The 21154-nt window shown below is 36.9% G+C and overlaps 2 protein-coding genes and 1 pseudogene across 3 annotated transcripts in view; 2 read left to right on the top strand and 1 right to left on the bottom strand.

Annotated features, from left to right (window-relative positions):
• The window catches only part of LOC309803326 (ankyrin repeat domain-containing protein 26-like), a 361186-nt pseudogene that overhangs the window by 139816 nt on the left and 200216 nt on the right, over nucleotides 1–21154 (top strand). The window lies entirely within an intron of this gene.
• LOC309803322 (ankyrin repeat domain-containing protein 26-like) overlaps nucleotides 1–21154 on the bottom strand; it is a 138971-nt gene that overhangs the window by 8633 nt on the left and 109184 nt on the right. The window contains exons 34-39 of the mRNA XM_082619393.1: nucleotides 19165–20121; nucleotides 17640–17792; nucleotides 14726–14796; nucleotides 14291–14384; nucleotides 10036–10142; nucleotides 8310–8439 (exon numbers count right to left, since the gene is read on the bottom strand). Of these exons, the coding sequence (XP_082475519.1) occupies nucleotides 8310–8439; nucleotides 10036–10142; nucleotides 14291–14384; nucleotides 14726–14796; nucleotides 17640–17792; nucleotides 19165–20121 (1512 nt within the window). The remainder of the gene's footprint in view (nucleotides 1–8309; nucleotides 8440–10035; nucleotides 10143–14290; nucleotides 14385–14725; nucleotides 14797–17639; nucleotides 17793–19164; nucleotides 20122–21154) is intronic.
• On the top strand, nucleotides 89–1612 carry LOC309803325 (maternal embryonic leucine zipper kinase-like; the record flags this gene model as incomplete). Its single annotated transcript, XM_082619395.1, has 1 exon — nucleotides 89–1612. One exon carries the CDS (start codon nucleotides 89–91, stop codon nucleotides 1250–1252), a length of 1164 nt encoding a protein of 387 aa, XP_082475521.1. The 3' UTR covers nucleotides 1253–1612.

Here is a 21154-nt window from a genome sequence, read left to right on the forward strand (position 1 = left end):
TATAGTATATTTGTTCCCTTTAGTTTTGTGTCAATGATTCAGAGAGCAATTTTAAATGTGAAAAAAAAGCTGAACTTTAAAAATATTTATGCAAGATTACAACTGTCCTGTTGAGTGGCAAGGCAAGACTCCTCTTTTTCACCTTGATGAAGATTGTGTAACGGAACTTTCTGTATATCACAGAAACAACAGACAAACAATGGAGGATTTAATTTCACTGTGGCAGTATGATCACCTCACAGCTACTTATCTTCTACTCCTAGCCAAGAAGGCTCGGGGAAAACCAGTTCGTTTAAGGCTTCTTTCGTCCTGTGGACAAGCCAGCTCGACTGCAGTCACAAACATCAAGCCAAAGAATCTGAGTCTAGAAGATGTGATCACCAGTGATGAAAATTATGTGGCTGGATTAATAGACTATGAATGGTGTGAAGATATTTCATCAACAGGTGTGGCTACTCCACAAACACCACAGTTTGCCAAGCATTGGATAGAGTCAAATGGTCTGGAATCTAAATCATTAACTCCAGTATTATGCACAGCATCTGCCAATAAATTAAAGAACAAAGAGAATGTATATACTCCTAAGTCTGCTGTGAAGAATGACGAGTGCTTTTCATTTCCTGAGCCAAAGACTCCAGTTAATAAGAACCAGCATAAAAGAGAAATACTCACTACACCAAATCATTACAGTACACCCTCAAAAGCTAGAAACCAGTGCCTGAAAGAGACCCCAGTTAAAATGACAGTAAATTCAGCAGGAACAGAGAAGTTAATAACAGGTGTCATTAGCCCTGAGAGGCGGTGTCACTCAGTGGAACTCAACCTTAACCAAGTACATGTAGAGGATACTCCAAAAAGAGAAGGAACCAAAGTGTTTGGGAGCCTTGAGAAGGGGTTGGATAAGGTTATCACTGTGCTTACCAGGAGCAAAAGGAAGGGCTCGGCCAAAGATGGGCCAAGAAGACTAAAGCCTCACTATAACATGACTACAACCAGATTAGTGAATCCAGATCAACTCTTGAATGAAATAATGTCTATTCTTCCAAAGAAGCACGTTGACTTTGTACAAAAGGGCTATACACTGAAGTGTCAAACACAGTCAGATTTTGGCAAAGTGACAATGCAGTTTGAGCTAGAAGTGTGCCAGCTTCAAAAGCCCGACGTGGTGGGTATCAGGAGGCAGCGGCTTAAGGGTGATGCCTGGGTTTACAAGAGATTAGTGGAAGACATCCTGTCTAGCTGCAAGGTTTAATTGATGAATGGTTTCCATCCTGCCTGATGAGTATGGGTGCGATACAGCCTACATGGAGCCTGGTGTGATGGGTTTGATTTTTAAAGTCCTCTGGAACTACGAACTTGTTTCTAAAGAGCTACCTTAAAGACCAATATCTTTTTGTTTTTAAACAAAAGATATTATTTCATGGATGAATCTAAGGCAAGCCCCTCTGGCATTATCTCTTACTGTCTTTTTTAATCCTGTGCGTTGTATATTAATAACTGTTGACTTTCTTAGATTCACTTCCATACATGAATGTAAGCTCTTAACTATGTCTCCTTTTAATGTGTAATTTCTTTCTGAAATAAAACCGTTTGCGACTATAAAAAAAAATTATCATCAATGTAAACTGAATTAAATCTTAATTACAAAATTAAAGTTGGATCATTCTTATATTCGTACTCATGTAATCTGATAATTCAAAGAATAATAGGATCAATTTAAAAATTTTTAAATTGAACAATACAGCTAAGAATAATCCAAGAGTATAGTACAATTTCTAAATCATAATATTTTCTTTTCATCCTAATAGTTTTGTTTTATACCAGTTGGTCTTCAAAATAAAATGATTCCCTAGTGAGAATCGTTCTGAAAGATCAATTTAGTGAGAATAATGATGGAAACTGAAATATTTAAAGGGAGAAACAAATGCCACCTTCCTTCCAGTAATTTACAAAACAAACTGCTATAAGGGAAGTAGAAGAAACATATAAAATGTATACATCTGAAATGTAATTTATAAATGTGAAGTGAATTAAAGCACATTACAGATCAAAAAATTAACCTGTAAAAATAGGTTGACTTCTTTTAATTTTTCTATTATATCCTGTCTTGCTCTTTCTTCAACCTCCCATTTATACTGCTCTACTTGACTGTGTTCTATCATATTCATTTCTATATGACTTCTGAGGTTCACTACTTCTTGTTCCAACTTCTTTTAATTCTTCTCTAGTTTTTCACATTTCTTTTGCATTACTTTCATAGATAATAACTCCTGTTGAAGAACTTGATTTTTGACACCCAGATGTAGACATTTTGAAGATGCAGTTTCCAGTTCTGCTGTAAGGTCATCAATCTTCATGAATAAAGTAAAATCGCTTGGTAATTAGGGACATAGACTGAGAATAGCCTAACTCAAAACCAGTATCCACTTTTAAAATAAATTCAGTTACAATAAAATGGTGTCTATACTGTAGCGTGTAGGACCTTGAATTACTAAGAAAATGAAGAAAAAAGTTCAAACCACCAAGAGCCACAAATATATATCCTTCACTGTCATCATTGTTACACAAAATTTGCATTTGATTTTATACTTTTATTCTTCTATTGTTTCATGCCTTTCCTCCATAAAATGACTATAAGTCACCTCTTAGTAGAAAGCCTCTTACTCCTTCCCCACCCCCATCTTAACCCACCATGATTTTTAAAGTTTTAGGGATATCATATTGAGTTATTTGGGGCTGAATTAATAAATGCCTCCCAAAATAAGACTCGGAAAATCAGACTCTAATGAGTCTTGTAAATATGGCTTCTAATACCATAAGCCTTTTTTCTGAACTACAAATATTTTATGCTAATTTGAATTGCATTCCAAGGAGAAATGCTTCGCAGGGTTAAGGAGAAATCACATCTCCCAGTGTCATAGTTTAGCGAGATGATCCATACATTTTTCTGAACAAAAAAATGCCATTAATTCTTGTAATGCTTTGTTACTTTCCACAGAATAAGAGAACATACTAAACAAAACAAACAAAAAACTTGCTGGAATTTCAAGGACACTGAGTTGGGAAGAACTACTTCCCTTTAGACAGAATGATTATTTGGTCAGACAAGGCAAGTGGATGTGGTAGTTTAAAAAACATGTCTACATGTTTTGAAACTGGTGGCTCAGTGGTTGAGAGTCCGCCTGCCGATGCAGGGGACACGGGCTCGTGCCCCGGTCCGGGAAGATCCCACATGCCGCCACGGAGCGGCTGGGCCCGTGAGCCATGGCTGCTGAGCCTGCACGTCCAGAGCCTGTGCTCCACAACGGGAGAGGCCACAACAGTGAGAGGCCTGCGTACCGCAAAAAAAGGGGAAAAAAAAAACATGTCTACAAATTCTTGGACACTTATCTCACGAAATTCTCAGGGCTTCGCAAGACTGTTAATGGAAGCCTGACGGCCCTTGAAGAGGCTGAAGGTGACAGCTTCTAGGCAAGGGAAGAAAATGACACTGCAACCTGGAGGTAGGGGGATTCTAGCTACAAAGCAGCTGAAAGTAAAATTGATGAGAGGGATAAGCTAAAAAAAAAAGACTATTGAATATAAAGGATCCAGGACTCATTGGGTTCAAATATCTGTATCCCATTTACAGCATCTCCACATGCCCAAATAATGCTAAAACAGAGAAATAGCTTCTGGGCTAAGATCAGATTTAGGGTGCTGCCAGGAAAACATGGTCTAAAGATGAAGCCAAGACTGTAGAACCCTTTATTAACACCCTGGAAAGACTTAAGTTGGTGTCTCAAATTCCTTTAAGGATCTTTAAAAAGCATAAGAATTTTAAAGGCATCATCCTACAAAGTTTCCCGTCCTACCGTCCTACAACAGCTTCACAAGAAGCCCAAGGGGAAGAGCTTATCTCAAAAAGATTTGGGAGGGTAGCTTTTCCAATGTCATGAACCCCAATAAAATTCACAGGACATTCAAAGCTTTAAAGAGAACTGTGGTAGCAAAAACACTGCTTGCTAGCTTGCATTAACAGAGACCAAGACAGTACAAAATGAGAAGAGGCCTCTGGGATTTTCTTAGAAGTTCTGTAAGTCCCCCTTCCTCCAGGTTTCAGTGTCATTTTCTTCCCTTGCTGGCTTGAGAAACACTACTCAGCTGCAAACACAGGTCATTTCTTATGAAAAGGACAGAACAAAGAGCTCAGAGGGTACAGCAAAGGAGAATCACTTCCATGGTCGGGACTAAGTCCTAATCACAGAGCTGGCAGCAGGTATCAGGCTGTATTTCAGAACTGCTATGGACCAGCATGTCTTCCACTTTCCATTTCTGAAGGGGAGAGTCTTTAGCAGTTTAACAGAATGTTGGTTATGTGGGTGACAGAAGATCTGTCCCTTTAGTTCTCAAGTCTTAGTACTGAGAGGATTGGTACTCAAGGGGCTATACTCTAGAAACCACACCCAGGAGCCTCATCCCCATCCATACCTGGTGAAAGATGGTAAGATCCTGGACTCAAGCCTGAGCCTGACACCATAACAATTGAGACTTGTGGGGGAACTGAGTAGGGATAAGTGTATTCTTCATGTGGAAGGAATATAAAAATTGTGGCCAGTGGGTAGATTATGCTGGTTTTTAAATGTATCCATAAGTTTTTGAAAAAAATTATCCCATAAGAAAAGGTAGACTATGGGCCAGGCATAAGTGACTTATTCCTAATGAACAGAATATGGTGAAAGAGATGCTGTGTGAATTGCAAGGCGAGGTTAGACAAGGCAACACGGCTTCTGCCTGGTTCTTAACCTTGGAACCCAGCCCCATGTTGTGAGGAAGCTCAGGCCACAAAGAGAGCCTAGGTGTTCAGGGTAGGTGTTCCAACTGAGGGGAAGAGAGGCCAGCTGTCCTGGCTATGCTTTTCCCAAGTATAGATTGTGAACAAAATAAACATTGCTTATTTCAGCTACTAAACTTTGAGGAGATTTTTAGGAAAAAACAGATAGAAAAGTGGATGAAAAAAAAGAGATAATAAGAAACATAACTTAGACACAGTAGAAATTGGTTTCCTATAAACTGGAATCTAATAAACGTTGAGATTAATTTAAAATGACAAACAATGCTGATGAGAAGAAGCAGATAACTAGAAGAAAGACCTAAGAACTATTCAGGAGGAAGTTTTGGGCAGGTTCCCTTCACTTACAATTTCTTACAAATAGGCAGGTATGCCTCTTCAGAATTTCCCCTCAAGTTTGAAGATAAGCAAGATTGGTAAGCAAGGAGACATATGAAGTATAATAGTTGAAAAACAACTAGAAATCGTCAGTTTAATTACCAAAATCAGACTTCTTTACCTCATCTCAATTAACTGAAATTCTAAGGGATAGGCAACTTTGAATATTTATTAATCTAGGACTCAATCTTCATTGTCCTTTCCTCAGAGAGGAAATAAAACATCATGGAAGGATTTTTAATCTTCTCAGTAGTAAAACAAATGGAGTGTCCTTTGGCAGTATATAATTAAATACAATTTTTCCTTTACCTTACTTAAAGCTTGTTTGTAAGGGAAGGTAGGATTTCTCATTTTTACATTGTACCACAGTGCTTCTCTATATCATACAAACTGGCTTTGAAATTTTGAAATTCAAATTACTAATCTATTATTTGTCCCAGATAAATTATTACCTTTTTAAAAAAATTTATTTTATTTATTTTATTTATTTTTGGCTGTGTTGGGTCTTCGTTGCTGTGCACAGGCTTTCTCTAGTTGTGGCGAGCAGGGGCTACTCTTTGTTGAGGTGCACAGGCTTCTCATTACGGTGGCTTCTCTTGTTGTGGAACACGGGTTCTAGGTGCATGGGCTTCAGTAGTTGTGGCACACAGGTTCCACAGCTGTGGCTTGCGGGCTCTAGAGTGCAGGCTCAGTAGTTGTGGCGCATGGGCTTAGTTGCTCCATGGCATGTGGGATCTTCCCGGACCTGGGCTCGAACCATTGTCCCCTGCATTGGCAGGCAGATTCTTAACCACTGCACTACCAGGGAAGCCCTACCTGGTTTTTAACAGCTATACTCTTAAAAATTTTTCTTTGGATGGGTTGAAATAGTTATTCTATTCATTATGTGTTAAGCTATAAAGTACAGCTATGCATCTCTTTCTTTTTCAATCAAAGAAGGTAGATACAGGGAACTGTGGTTTCTGAGAATGCAGGATCTATGTCAAGAATAAGATCAGCATGAGTGTTATACACAAGAACCACATCAAAAGATGATTTAATTGTGAATTGCAACACGATGGCTTAGAGAGACTTCCAATGAGGAAAGCTGACAGCCCAGACTTAATCTTCTCCTAGATGGTGAAACCTATGGATGAGTCTATGAATTATAATGAGCTAAACATAATGAAGCAGAGAGCAGATGAAGTCAGCAGATCTCGTGACCACGATTTGATGGAAACTGGAGTGAAGTGGGAGGCACTGGGTGAGAGACTAAAGGTCTGAATGGAGGGAGAAAAAAAGGAATGGACTTTACCTTTGTAAACCTACTTCCCATTGTGTCATGGGGTCAGTGAGGCATAAGCTGGCCACAGGCTCCTTCAAGAGGCAAAAAACCTCCACGGAAGTAGAGTTAAAGACATTCCACTACACTGACTTTTTATTATTACATAAAACAACTGGTAAGATGCAAGATGACGAAGAAAGAATTCTCATAAAATCTGACTTGATACTGGCATAGGACAGACATATAGATCAATGCGTTACCATTGAGGATGTAAAAGGAAAGCCCCACATTTACGGCCAACTGATTGTAAGAGTGCCAAATAATTGAATGAGACAAGAATAGTCTTTTTAACAAATGGTACTGGGACAACAGAATATCCACATACAAAAGGATAAAATTAGACCTCTACCTCATACCATATGTAGAAATTAAGTCAATATGCAAGAGCTAAAACTACAAAAGTCTTAGAAGAAAACACAGGTGTTTATCTTCATGACTGGATTTGGCAATTCTTAGATATGACACCAAAAGACAAAAATCGACTAACTGAACTTCATCAATATTAAAGACTTCCGTGTTTTGAAGGACACCATCAAGAAGGGGAAAGGGCAAGCTCCTGAGTGAGAGAAAATACTTGAAAATCCTATATCCGATCGAAGACTTGTATCTAGGATACAAAAAGAACTCTTACAATTCAATAATAAAAAGACAATCCAACTTAAAAATGGGCAAAAAGTTGAATAGACAGTTCTTCAAAGAAGATACACAGATAGACAATAAGCACATGAAAAGTGCCTCAACCTTATTAGTCAACAGCAAAACGCTAATCAAAACCACAATGAGATGCCACTTCACACCTACTAGGATGGCTATAATCAGAAAGATGGGTAATGACAAGTGTTGGCGGGCATGTAGAGAAACTGGAATGCTTACACACTTTGGATAAAAATGTAAAATGGTGCAGCCACTCTGGAAAACAGTACGGCAGTTCCTCAAAAGTTTAAACAGAGTTACCATATGATACAGCAATTCCATTCATAAGTATATTCCAAAAAGAAATGAAAAAAATATGTTCACACCGAAACCTGGACATGAATGTTCATAGCAGCATTATTAACAATAGCCAAAAAAGGGGAAACCACCCAAAGGTCTATCAACTGATGAATGGATAAATAAAATGTGGTATGTCCATACAAATGAATATTATTCAGCAATAAAAAGAAATAAAGTATTGATCCACGCTACAAAACAGATGTACCTTAAAAATATTATGCTGAATGAAAGAAGGCAGTCACAAAGGACCCCATATTCTGTGATTCCACTGACATGAAATATCCAAAATAGGCAAATCTATCGAAACAGGGAGTACAGTCGTGGTATTAGGGCTGGGAATATGAGGAAGGGAAAACTGGCACAGGGTGATGGCTAAAAAGTATAGGGTTTCTTTTTAGGGTGATGAAAATGGTCTAAAATTGATTGTGGTGATAACTGTATAACTCTTTGAATATACTAAAAGTCACTGAATTGTACAGTTTAAATGAGTGGACTGCATGGTATGTTCATTATATTTCAATAAAGCTGTCACCAAAAAATAATGGATGCTTTGGGGTAATGGTGTGCTGCTCAGCTTCAGATCACTAGCCATGGTTCAAGACACAAACAGTCAACAGTGTGCCCTTTTTATGGAAAAATTATATAGGAAAAAGCTGTCTTTTTTACTGGTATCAAGTCTAAAAAATTAAGAGACAAATCTGTGTTTCACTGCTCAAAGCATGGAGTGATTTATATTTCCCCCAATTAAGTGACTTTTGGGTCCCAAAACTGATTAAAAATTACCTTATGTTTTAGCATATTAATCTGAATATCCATTTCACTTTGACTGGTTTTTAAATCTCCATGGAAACTAAGCTCTCCATTTTCATATTCATTTAACTTCCTTCTTGGCATTTTTAAGAGTTTCTTAAGTCTGTAGAAATGCATAGAATGAATAAGTCAAGTTCTTTAAGAGTAGATAATTAATAACTATTTAAACAGATATATGTTCTATCATATAAAATAAACTCTATAAATTATAATCCTTTCTCATCTGTTCTAATCTAATATGGGTTGAAAGCATAATAACTAACTTATAATCTTAGGTAAATAATATGAAGAAAAATTTTACGACACATGCTAAGTAAAGAGTTAATATAGTATGTGTATACATATATTATACGGTTCTTATAAGGAAGCTGTTATTAGTATCCATTTTTAGTATGTTAATATGAAATACTAACTTATTATTAAATACTAGTTATAAACCAGACATCAGTATCCAAGCTGAAGAAGAAGAGCATATCATATATGAATGTTTTGAAAAGACACAAAAAGACATTTTGGTACCTACTGACCACAGCCTCTACAAGAAGCAAAGAAATAACACACAAAAAATCATCGACACTCACTCACTCAAAATAGAAAAAGAAACAAGAAAGAACAATCTTTGGCGTCTGAGCTGCTGGAGAAGAAAACCAGGCTGAGCTTCATAAAAAAGGAAATCAGCAGAGAGAGAATGTGTACCAGTCCCTTCAAGCTGTTTTAAGAGATCTAGAAATCTTGCCCAGCACAATGTTAACAAAATGCCAAGCAATGTAGAGAAAATTAAATGAGAGAAAAATACTTATGAGAATCAGGGAAGAACCATAAGTACAATACCAAAATCCACAGATGCTCAAGTCCTCCTAAGCACATACTCCTGTATACTTTAAATCATCTCTAGATCACTTATAATACCTAATACAAGGTAAGTGCTATGTAAATAGTTATAAATACAATGTAAATAAATTCTATGGAAATAGTTGCCACCTGAGGCCAATCCAAGTTTTGCTTTTGGGAACTTTCTGGAATTTTTTTCCCCCTGAATACCTTCAATCTGAGGTTGGTTGAATCTGTGGATGCTGAGGGCAAACTGTGCTCAGCAAATAACCAGAAAGGAAGCCATGTGGAGGCATCTCAGACATTGGGAAACACTCTATTTTTTTTTTTATAATCTGAGTGGTCAAAACATGAACATTAATTTTATTATTCTTTAAGCCATACATATGTTTTTGTATGTATATTTTAGAACTAAACTTTTAGAGCAGAAAGAAAACATAAGCAAGATCAAGATAGTTTTTGATGTTGTTAAACAGTGACACAAATAGGTTTTTAGATATTAAAATACTTGAACGCTGAAGGGGAAGAACACAACTAAAAGAGGGCAGGATTACCCAAAAGGAGCAAAGATATCTTGCAGACATAAAAATTCAAGGTAGATGATGAAGAGCAGAGTGACATTACTATATGCAAGGCACACTATTGTTATTGTTTTAGAAATCATTAAAGAGGAACTGTAGTACTGGGGCACTCAAAACAGTTTCAGATTGTGCTGTGAGTTTCTAAAGTAAACTTTTAAATAGGATGGATGATTTGTTTAAGTATGAATATACACATATAAAATGAATTTGTATCTAAGGTTTTAATAAAACAAAATTATAGTTAAATCAATTAATTGTTGAAATTATCAGAAATATTAAAATCTTACCCAGTAATCTCTTTTTCTAATTCAGTATTTTTCTTCATTACTCGATCCAAACTATATTCCAGAGACTGTTTTAACTCAATATATTTCTTGAATTTCTCCTTTTCATCCTCAAAAAAAATTCATTATTTTTTAAAACCTAGAGACTTACTCTTCTTTCTTAAAAATATTACTTCTCATGAATTCATGAGTAATATATGTTTATAGTGAAACACAGTTTATAAACCTGATGCCAATAAGGACAGATTTCAAAAATAATGACTTTTCTTGAAACAGCTTATATTGATTTTTCATTTTCATCATTTCATCATTTTTCTAGAATTTAAACTGCCAAAATTTATTTGTTAAAAACAGACGTTTTGGGACTTCCCTGGTGGCATGGTGGATAAGACTCCATGCTCCCAATGCAGGGGGCCTGGGTTCAATCCTTAGTCAGAGAACTAGATCCCACATGCAGGCCGCAACTAAGAGCTTGCATGCCACAACTAAGGAGCACACCTGCTGCAACTGGGGAGCCCGCCTGCTGCAACCAAGACTTGGAGCAACCAAATAATAATAATAATAATAAATAAATAAGTAAATAAATAACCCAGAGGTTTTTACACGTTAATGAAATTTTTTTAAAGACTGGTTATATTTACGTTTTAGTTTCTAAAGATGCCCTAGAAACATTTTCATCAACGGTTTAAGATATTCCAGGTTTTGTTAAATCACATCTTACTAATATAATCTTTGAAAAATTCCCACACAAGATAAAGCCTTGCATTCTCTGTAAGCATTCTTCCATAGGTTACAATTTCTCCATTTCTATTAACCATTCTTCTCTTTAAATAAAGTTTAAGTCCTCTGTACACTAAATAAAAATGTAACTTCGGGCTTCTCTGGTGGCGCAGTGTTTGAGAGTCTGCCTGCTGATGCAAGGGACACGGGTTCGTGCCCCGGTACGGGAAGATCCCACATGCCTTGGAGTGGCCGGGCCCGGGAGCCATGGCCACTGAGCCTGCGCGACCGGAGCCTGTGCTCCGCAACGGGAGAGGCCGCAACAGTGAGAGGCCCGCGTCCCGCATAAAAAAAAAATGTAACTTCTTCTTGATTCTTGTAGCTTTTTCTCTCATCCTTTTTCTCCCTCACTCCCGCTACTGGACTCTTACATTCTTTTTTTAAATTAATTAATTAAATTTATTTATTTATTTTTGGCTGTGTTGGGTCTTTGTTGCTGCGTGCGGGCTTTCTCTACTTGTGGTGAGCAGGGGCTACTCTTCGTTGTGGTGCGTGGGCTTCTCATTGCAGTGACTTCTCTTGTTGCAGAGCATGAGCTCTAGGTACATGGGCTCAGTAGTTGTGGCTTGCGGGCTCTAGAGCGCAGGCTCAGTAGTTGTGGCGCACAGGCTTAATTGCTCTGCGGCATGTGGGATCTTCCCGGACCAAGGCTCGAACCCGTGTCCCCTGCATTGGCAGGTGGATTCTTAACCACTGCGCTACTAGGGAAGCCCGGGACTCTTACATTCTTTAACGCATGGTCTCATCCATAATTCATCTTTCATCACTTATTCTCTTCTTTTACACTAAATTGACTTTCAATCTTGTAACTCCACTAAAAGTTTTGAGGGTCATCAAGAACCGTTTCTTCTTCAGTCCTTACCCTGCTTCACTTCTCAGCAGCAACCGCGAACATGACCACACTCTGCCTCTGCTCCTCTGAGCCCACCTCAGTCTGAATGACAGTAACCCTTGATGTTCAGTCCTTGACCCTTTCTAATCCTCTTTCTAAATTCTCTCAGGGCTCCTTACATCTCAAGGCTTCGTACCAGATTCCCTAACCTGCCTTTCCAGCCTTGACCCCTTTGCTGAGATCACCTGTACTTTTCTCTCCCCCTTCTTGCTCCTCATAGACAACATCCTCAGCCACACTCATGAGCCATTACTCAGTGAGGATTATCCTTGTACAGAGCTATTCTTGGACACTTTACGTTTATTCTTATTGGTGTTACTTTGAGTGTAGTGTTATTTTCTAATCTTGGGGGGCACCCTCACCCTTAGGATGTTGACCAGCATACTTTGTCTTTATTTTCTTTTACAATGTGAAAGTTTTTCACAAGGATCAGATTATCAATTATTTGCCCTTGTTTTCTTCTCTTTTTTTTTTTTTTTGGCTGCATTGGATCTGCGTTGCTGCGTGTGGGCTTTCTCTAGTTGAGGTGAGTGGGGGTTTCTCTTCACTGTGGTGCGTGGGCTTCTCACTGCAGTGGCCTCTCTTGTTGCAGAGCACAGGCTCTAGGAACGTGGGCTGTAGTAGTTGCAGCACATGGGCTCAGTAGTTGTGGCTCGCAGGCTCTAGAGTGCAGGCTCAGTAGTTGTGGTGCACGGGCTTAGTGGCTCCCCGGCATGTGGGATCTTCCCGGACCAGGGATCAAACCTATGTCCAATGCAGTGGCAGGTGGATTCCTAACCACTGCACCAGGGAAGTCCCTGCCCTTGTTTTCTTTTGAATGCTTTCCTACTCCATAGAGACCTGACCTTATGGAAGTCTTCTGACACTCCTTTCAGGTGAATACTCAACTATATTGTTTGGAGTCTTGAGTCAGCTAGAGCTCTCTCTTCTTCCCAGCCCAGATTCTTCATCTCAACACTGTGTTGACCATATATCTTAACTCAGGTTGGCTCTGGCCTGGGGATTCCTGAGATGAGAACTTTAGGAGAAGCCAGGGCTACTGACTGAGTTGGTGAAAAGCTCCTCATTAAATTTTTGATTTGTGTAGACCTTAAAGTGGCCAATAATTCTATGTCATAATCCTAACTCATTTCTATAGGAATCTACAGAAAATCCCTCATTATTTTTTTTTAATATGCTTAATCAGTGTGGGGTATCCTTACAAAATTTTCAATTTCTGATACTCGAATAGATGTGTTTGACAATGTAAGGGGACATCTGGCACTCTCATTCACATGAGACTCCCTTTGTCAACATATTGTGTTGTCACTCGTATGAAAAGTATGCTAATACAATGTGACTAATGCATATCAAGTCTAGAAAAAATAATTTTCAATGTTTCTTTGAACACAAGAAGGGCCAGTCAATAGAATGTTCTAGTCCCCCTGACAGGTATATCTGTATAATGACACTACATGAATCTAACTATTGTGATGGAAAGAAACGAGTTGATAGGTGCATCTACCTCATCCCTCCAACTTAGGGTTCAAAATAGAATCTTCTGATTTTTAAATCATAAGTAGCTTCCCTACAAAGGAGAGTATAAATGGCAGGAGAATTCCTTTCTGCTTGGTAAATAATTACATAGCTTTCACTATACATTGATAAATTGGAATCCTGGATTACACATCAGTCTTTTCTGAGACTGGCTGTTACACCTTTGAAAGGCTGATTAACTCAAGTGTCTGGGAGAAAAATTGTTCCTGAACTTGCCATGCTAGGAGCACCTGTTACTATGTAAGGCCCTGATTGAGCAGCCATTTCTGCTTTTTCACTGGCATCTCTTTTCTTTTTTTAAAGAAAAAAGGGGGACTTCCCTGGAGGTCCAGTGGTTAAGACTTTGCCTTCCAATGCAGGAAGTTTGATTCCTGGTCAGGGATTTAAGATCCCACATGCCTCCTGGCCAAAAAACCAAAACATAAAACAGAAGCAGTATTGTATCAAATTCAATTAAGACTTGAAGAATGGTCCACATCAAAAAAATCTTTAAAAAATAAAGTAAAATAAAATCCAAGAAAGGAAAAAATACATTCCTTTCAGAAAAATGCTTGCATAGTGACCCAGTATTCCTTCTTGATAAAGAAAATGAACTACAACATTAAAAGTAATTCATTCTCAAAATAGCACTGGAGGGTTTAGATTACAAGGGAAGTTCAGAATTCTAGATCAAATCATTACTCAAATTTCTGGACTCAAACAGATATTTGTGTACCACTGTTCATAGCAGCATTGTTAACAATAGCCAGAAGGTGGAAAAATCACAGTGTTCATTGACAGATGAATGAATAAACAAAATGTGGTATATATAAAATATTGCTTTTGGACTGTCACCATCTTTTTAATTAAAGTCTTACTATAAAAATCAATTTTATTATTTCAGTCAACTTCCTCTATAAAGAGGAATTATGCTACCAGTAGCAAGTAGTATCAATATAAAAATAAACTCTTTTATCAATGAGACTTTTCATAGTGTCCAAAATATTCTTATTACTAGTAAAAAAATTAAAATTCCTTTTCAGCATGACAGAAATTAAGAGATTGACTTACTGAACTTGTACTTAACAGGTTTTTCTGAAGCTCTTCAATTTTGTCCGCTTGCTCTTTGACTGTAGCTTTTAAGTTGGCATTTTCAATTTCAAGCCTAAAATGCATATTTTAAAATAATTACTCTCACACATAGATTTTAAAATACCACACAGTTTCTGAACAAACACCTGCAGGTTCAATTACATACATTCTTAGAATTTTGAAAAGTAGATGATTTGGCAATTGTGCCGTTTTCTAGTTGTGTTCTGTGGATAATGTGAAAAATTTAGAAATAATGGAGAAAAATTATGCATTTCAAAATAGCTCAAAGCTGAAATGTTTACCCAGCTTTACAATGATGTATTTATTGTCATAACTGATATAATTCTCATACTATACTGCTTATCTGCTCTATACTTATACTTAAGTTATTTTCTGTGCTGCTTTAAATTGTACTTTTGGATGTGATCCTGCGTCTTCTCAGCACATCTCATGGCCTCTGTACATCGATCCTGTGCTTCTTGCAACTAAAAGGAGAAAATTTTTTTTAAATTACTGATAATCTAGCAAATCCGCCATCATCTGTTTTTATGTCTTTCATCTGCATATTGTTTATGGCTACTTTCCTGCTGCAACAGCAGAGTTGAGTTGCTACAACAGACACCTTGTGAACCACAAAGCCTAAAATATTTACTATCTGGCCCTTTACAAGTTACTGACTTCTCGTACTAAACCACAACATCATTCATGCTTTAAATTATATTTTATCAAATAAATACACAAATTTATAAATTGGCCAAATGGGGAAAGACATTTATATTTTTTACTCCACGCTCTATACCAACTATAATTTTAAATATCCACATATGTGAATGACCACAGCTCTTTCAGTGATTATGAACGTTCACACTACACACTACTGTTGGTGACAACCAGATGCTTCAGGGACTAGTGTGAGAGGTAGTATCTACACAGGAGCCAGAATGCGTGGGTCTGAGTCCCAATTCCACCACTTATTTGCTGTATGTCCTTGAGCAAATTACTTAAATTTTCTGTGTCTCAGTTTCTCCAGCCGTAAAATGAAGATAATAATAGCACTGACCTCACTGGGATGTCGGGAAGATTAAATTGGGGGTGTGTGTACATAACGTATTTAGAAAAGTACGTGGCACATAGTAAATGCTAAGTGTTTACAATCAGAATTATTACTATTGCTGTATTTTATGTTCTAAACAATTTGATATTTTAGGCAGATGGCATGCCAACAGAAGTGGTCTCCTGTACAAGTCACACTGAAATCATTCTCCATCCCATTGAAATTGGCAGTAAACAGGGAGCATGAGGACCAGAATGTATGTGCCCAGTACTTCAAAAACTTTCACTGATTCCACTAGTCCTTTTCTCCACTTATAATAATTTATAACTTACTTCCTCTCTGTACTACTCAGTGGGCAGTGATCATGGACTAATATGCAAATAGCACCTCCTGGATTGAGTGGTACATAACTTACATGACCATCAGAGGAAGGGTTAAGTCACTGGCATGGAAATATCACCCTACTGCTAAATCAAAGTTCTGAATCAATTCACTCCCAGCAACCGGTTATGTCTAGAAAGCACTCGGATGAGAAAATTAAGGTTATGTGGTATGGATATTGGAGAAGCTATCCACAGAGCGTTACAGTTGGTGAAATGCTATCAATGTGAAAATCCCCAGTTCTGGCTGCATAATGAAGGAAGGCAAATTTAGATTTTTTTTTCTAGAGTGAGGGGGAAAAAAAGAGCATTTAATTGAACAATTCTCCTCTATTAGATTAAGAGCTTTTAATTGTATATTTAATTGCTTAAAATACATTTTAATAAAAGATTATATCAATATCTCCAAGAAAAAGTTATTGTATGGTATAAAGGACTTAATTGTATCCTAGCAACTGTTAAGCTAAAATATTTTCAATTTATGCAAGACAGGTGCCGTGCATATCAATAAATATTCCCTGTTAGACAAATTTATACTTAGACGAGATTCTCTCTCATGAAAAAACATTAAAACAGTGTAAAATTAAGGGCTAAACTCTTCTTCACAGACTAGATGACAGGGTCAATGAGAGCTAGGACAGTCAGAGAGAGAGCTTCATGGAGAAGACTCGGGGCCAGGTCTGAATAAATGGAGGATTAGGCAGGAGGAAAAGAAACTGTAAAGACAGAAAGGACAGCATGAGTAAAGGCCAAGAAAAGGTGAAATCAGCCAATTAACTCAGAGGATAAAACCCAACAGCAGGGAGATAAGAATTATGTCCACACAGTAACTTGTAAATGACTGTTCACAGCAGCATTATTAACAGCCCAAAGGTGGAAATAACCCAAAGGCCCATCAACTGATGAATGGATGAACGGCTTAGCCACATAACGTGCTGTTCAACAATAAACAGAAATGGAAGTACTGATATGCGCTATAACATGGATGAACCTCGAAAATGTTACGTCAAATGAGAAAAGCTAATCACAAAGGACCACATACTGTGTGATTCCATTTATATGAAATACCCAGAATAGGCACATCTACAGAGGCAGAGATTAGACTGGTGGTTGCTGGGGCTGAGGGAGATGGGGGCCATGGGTGATGGCTAAGGGATGCAGAGTTTTCCTTTGGGGGTGATGGAGATGCTCTATAATTGATGCCAAGTGCACGACTCTCTGAATATACACGGAGAGATTGAACTACACATTTTAAATGGGTGAATTATATGATATGTGAATTATCTCAATAGTTTTCTTAAAAATACAATGGCAGGATCTAGATAATTTTCTTAATTTTCTATTTTGGGTGTACATACTACACACGATCTGAGTATCTCTACGCTTTTACAATATATCTAAAATGAAAAGAAAATGAAGACAATGCCTAACTTCAACTGATGTGTATAATGACCTTTCTGCACATGTTATTCTGAAATCCATGAAATAAATACACACAGATACTACATCCATTCATGAAAGTGAAGATGAAAAATGACAATTTTATGGAACATTCAATTAAACATTATCCTCTGATTTTATCTGGCTTGCTTCATCATGGTAGTAGAGATATCACTAAAAAATACTGTTTAATAGAAAAAAAAAGTCTCTCAACTTCTGTGTGAATCACGCACAATTCTCATCTTTCCTAAGGGTAAATATTGTAAGAAAAAATATATAATGCAAACGGCAGGATGAAAGTCAGAGTTTAAGAAACAAGTGCATTATATAGATAACAAAATTGTAATAAATTTGCTTGTAACAAAAATACAAAAGAAAGCCAGCCATGAAAATTAGTATCCTAAAACACTTTATCCTATACATTAAGTATTGACACGTTAAATTTCATACATACCTGACTTGTGACTTGACGTAATTTTTTCTTTAAATCCTGTGCATCATCTTCTAAATTAGTACGATAACGTGACGTGGCCTCCAGTGAAGCCTCTGACATAGATTGCTTTTTTAAGGTATCAGCCAGTTCTTGTTGAAGTTGTCTCACAAGTGCCTAATAAGATACTCTGTCACTGATTTTATAAATTAACTTATTATTAAGTTATGTTAATAATAGATAACTCCAACCTATGTACTTTGAAAACTATCACCAGAGACATCAATTTTTCTCCTTCTCCTTGTATGTGCACCTTCCTGCTCACTGAATTTGGTTTAAGACACAGAAGGTGTTACCCTCCGGCCTTATCACTATTAAGTTACTTAGACAATGGATTCAGTCCCACTATCCACTCCCCGACCTTCCCAATCAATTTGCTGAGCTTGAGGACCTCCTCAAGTCTCAGAAAGAAATGGGTGTGTAGGTGGGACGAGTGGTGGGAACATCTTCCCTCTTCTCTACTGGAGGCTTCCATTAACTTCAGAGATCCTCACATATTCAATCCAGTGCTCAATAGATTCCTATCTCAGAATTAAAATGAGGTCATTCCCATTTTAATTCCTAGAATTAAAATGAGACCTTCAGGGCAGCCCTCTGACTCCCGATAGAAGCCCCTATGTCCCCCACCCTATTCCTGCTACTCATGAATCTGCCACCCTTCGCTAGTCTGAAAATGGGAGTCCAATGCCAAATTAATAAGTCACAGAGAGCTACAATTCTCTTTGTATTGGACAGATTTATATCCAGATGATAGTAACTGAGCCTTGAAATGAGAATTATGAGCAAATTATTTGTAAAAATGTTCCCAGTAAATTATAAATAGAAGTGGGAAGATTAAATCAAGTATAGTTTTGCTAAAGCTCACTACTTTAATCCCAAATTATGAGTTAATGAAAAGTAGATGCCTTTAAGGAGTTGAGAGGTCATAAGAATACATGGTTTGAGGCTGAGCTATTTCTCAAATTAATTCAAATTGACATGAATAAAAATAAAATTATATCAACTAAAAAGTTATGACAAGCTACTGAAGGAAAAGTACTATGAGATATGGCATCAACACATCAGTTCATTTGGGAAATCTGGAATTGACTGTCAAGGTAATACACACAACTGAACCTTAATTTCAAAATAATTCATTTTAGATCTGAGCGTTTCATTTATCTGCTTCCTCATGATACTAAAATGTGGTGACATAAAGATTAAAATTATTAGCTTAGCAGTAGAAGAGTAAATTACTAATACCTGTCTATACCCATTAACAATTTATAACTTAATCTCTTAAAATTTCATAGGTGACACAATGTCTACTCAAAGTAAAGCACCTCTCAGGACTAATTCTTTATTTGCTTGATACAAGGTATGCTTTTAGGCTGATTTACAGTCTATATATTATTTCTATTCAACTAGATTCAACATTTAGCCATAATCAAAATCACTTTGAATTTTCTTTCAGGAAGTCTGAGAATTATTTCTCTTCTTGGATACTTACTTCTCTTTCTGTTTTCTCATTTTCATACTGATACATTCTCTCTTTTAAATGATTACATTCATTGATTAACTCCTTGTTCCTTTCCTCCAGCATCAGACCTTGTTTTTCACTTTCAGCTTGAAGTTTTTTCACAATCTCCTGAAACTGGTCTTGGATGTTAATTACTGTCTTCTCTCTACTGTCGGCTTTGTTTTGCGCATCATCCAGTTGCTGTCTGAGCAATATGTTTTCACTCTGGAGTTGAGATAATCTCTCTTCTAAGGATTCCTGCTTTCCAATGTATTTATTCACTTTGCCTTGTTCGCTTTGATACATGTGTTCAAGTTCCTTCTTTTGACACTGTGCTTGGCTTAGGTCTCTCTGTACACGTTCTAACACCAAAGTCTTTTCTCTGAGAGCATCCCTCGTGTGATGGAGCTTGGTTTTTAGGCTACTGAATTTACTTTCAGCTTTAGAAAGTTGCTGGGAAAGCATCTCATTGTTATCGTTCAGGTTAGACACATCAAAATTCATTTTGTCCTGCAAGCGTAACCACTCATCTCTTGCTCTCTGGAAGGCAAGTTCCAGGTCTCTTTTTGATGTCTGACTTTGATGGTGATCATGTATGGTAGTAGCCAGTCTAGAACGGTCGGATTCCACTTCTGTTTCCAGTCTTTCTTTGCTTTGTTTTTCATTCTCCAGCTTAGAGTTTAGCATTGTATTCTCAGCTGTCAGAACATTAAGCTGTCCAGTATATTGGAATATTGTCTTTGTTAATGTTTCCTCATTCAGTTTTATTGTCTTTTGAAGATCATCATTCTTTTCTTTTACAATTTCAATGTCCTCAACATATTTCTTTTCCTTTTCCTGGTTCTGACATTTTATTGTGTCGATTTCCAGTCTTAGCATGGCAACTTCATCCTGCAACATGTGGTTTTTATGTAACAGATCTTTTTCTTTTTCAGGACTATCGGACACCTAAGTGAAATAAAGGAGATTTTTAGCTAGTACTCAATAAATTGACATTTCATGATTTCCTCTGAAAGACTAACCTATATGTTGATACAATGAAAAGGCTGCAATAAGTGGATATCCAACTGGAAAAAATAAGGTTGGATACAAACCTCAGACTTCTTACAAGCAGAAATCTTCAAAAGTTCAAAAATTTAATTGAAGACAATGAATCCATGAAAGTAAAAAACAAACCACAGGAGAATTTTTAAGAAGCTCAGAATTGGAAAGGCCTTTCTCTAAATTATAACAAACCCAGAAGGCTTAAAATAAAAGATTAATAAATCTGACTATACTTAAAAATTGCATCTGATGTGATATATTTATACAGTGGAATACTACTCTGCCATAATAACAGAATGAAATAATGCCATTTGCAGCAACATGGATGGACCTAAAGACTATCATTCTGAGCGAAGTAAGCCAGACAGAAAGACAATTATCATATGATATAGCTTATACATGGAATCTAAAAAAATGATACAAATAAACTTATTTACAAAACAGAAAGAGACTCACAGACGTAGAAAACAAACTTATGGTTACTGAAGAGGAAAGAGGGGGAGGGATTCATTAGGAGGTTGGGATTAATATATACACACTACTATATAAAAAACAGATAACCCACAATGACCTACTGTGTAGCACAGGGAACTACACTCAATATTTGGAAAAAGAATCTATAAAGGTATATATATATATATGTGTGTGTGTGTGTGTGTGTGTGTGTGTGTGTATAACTGAATCACTGTGCTGTATACCTGAAAATAACACAGTATTGTAAATCAATTATACTTCAACAAAAAATAAAATAAAATACCACCTGCTAGCTTAAAAAAATATTACGTCTGCTATCTAACCTATACAGCTACCCCATAGTAAAAGCCTTAGCTCTGTATATATTTTGACAGATTAAATTTCCTAAAATTTTTTTTTCCTGAGAATATTCCATAAATATTCTATGTTCCTAATATTTATATAGTCCTGAGAATATTCCATA

This window comes from Mesoplodon mirus, assembly GCF_964341445.2.
Source record: "Mesoplodon mirus genome assembly, chromosome: 4".
NCBI classification, from domain to species: domain Eukaryota; kingdom Metazoa; phylum Chordata; class Mammalia; order Artiodactyla; family Ziphiidae; genus Mesoplodon; species Mesoplodon mirus.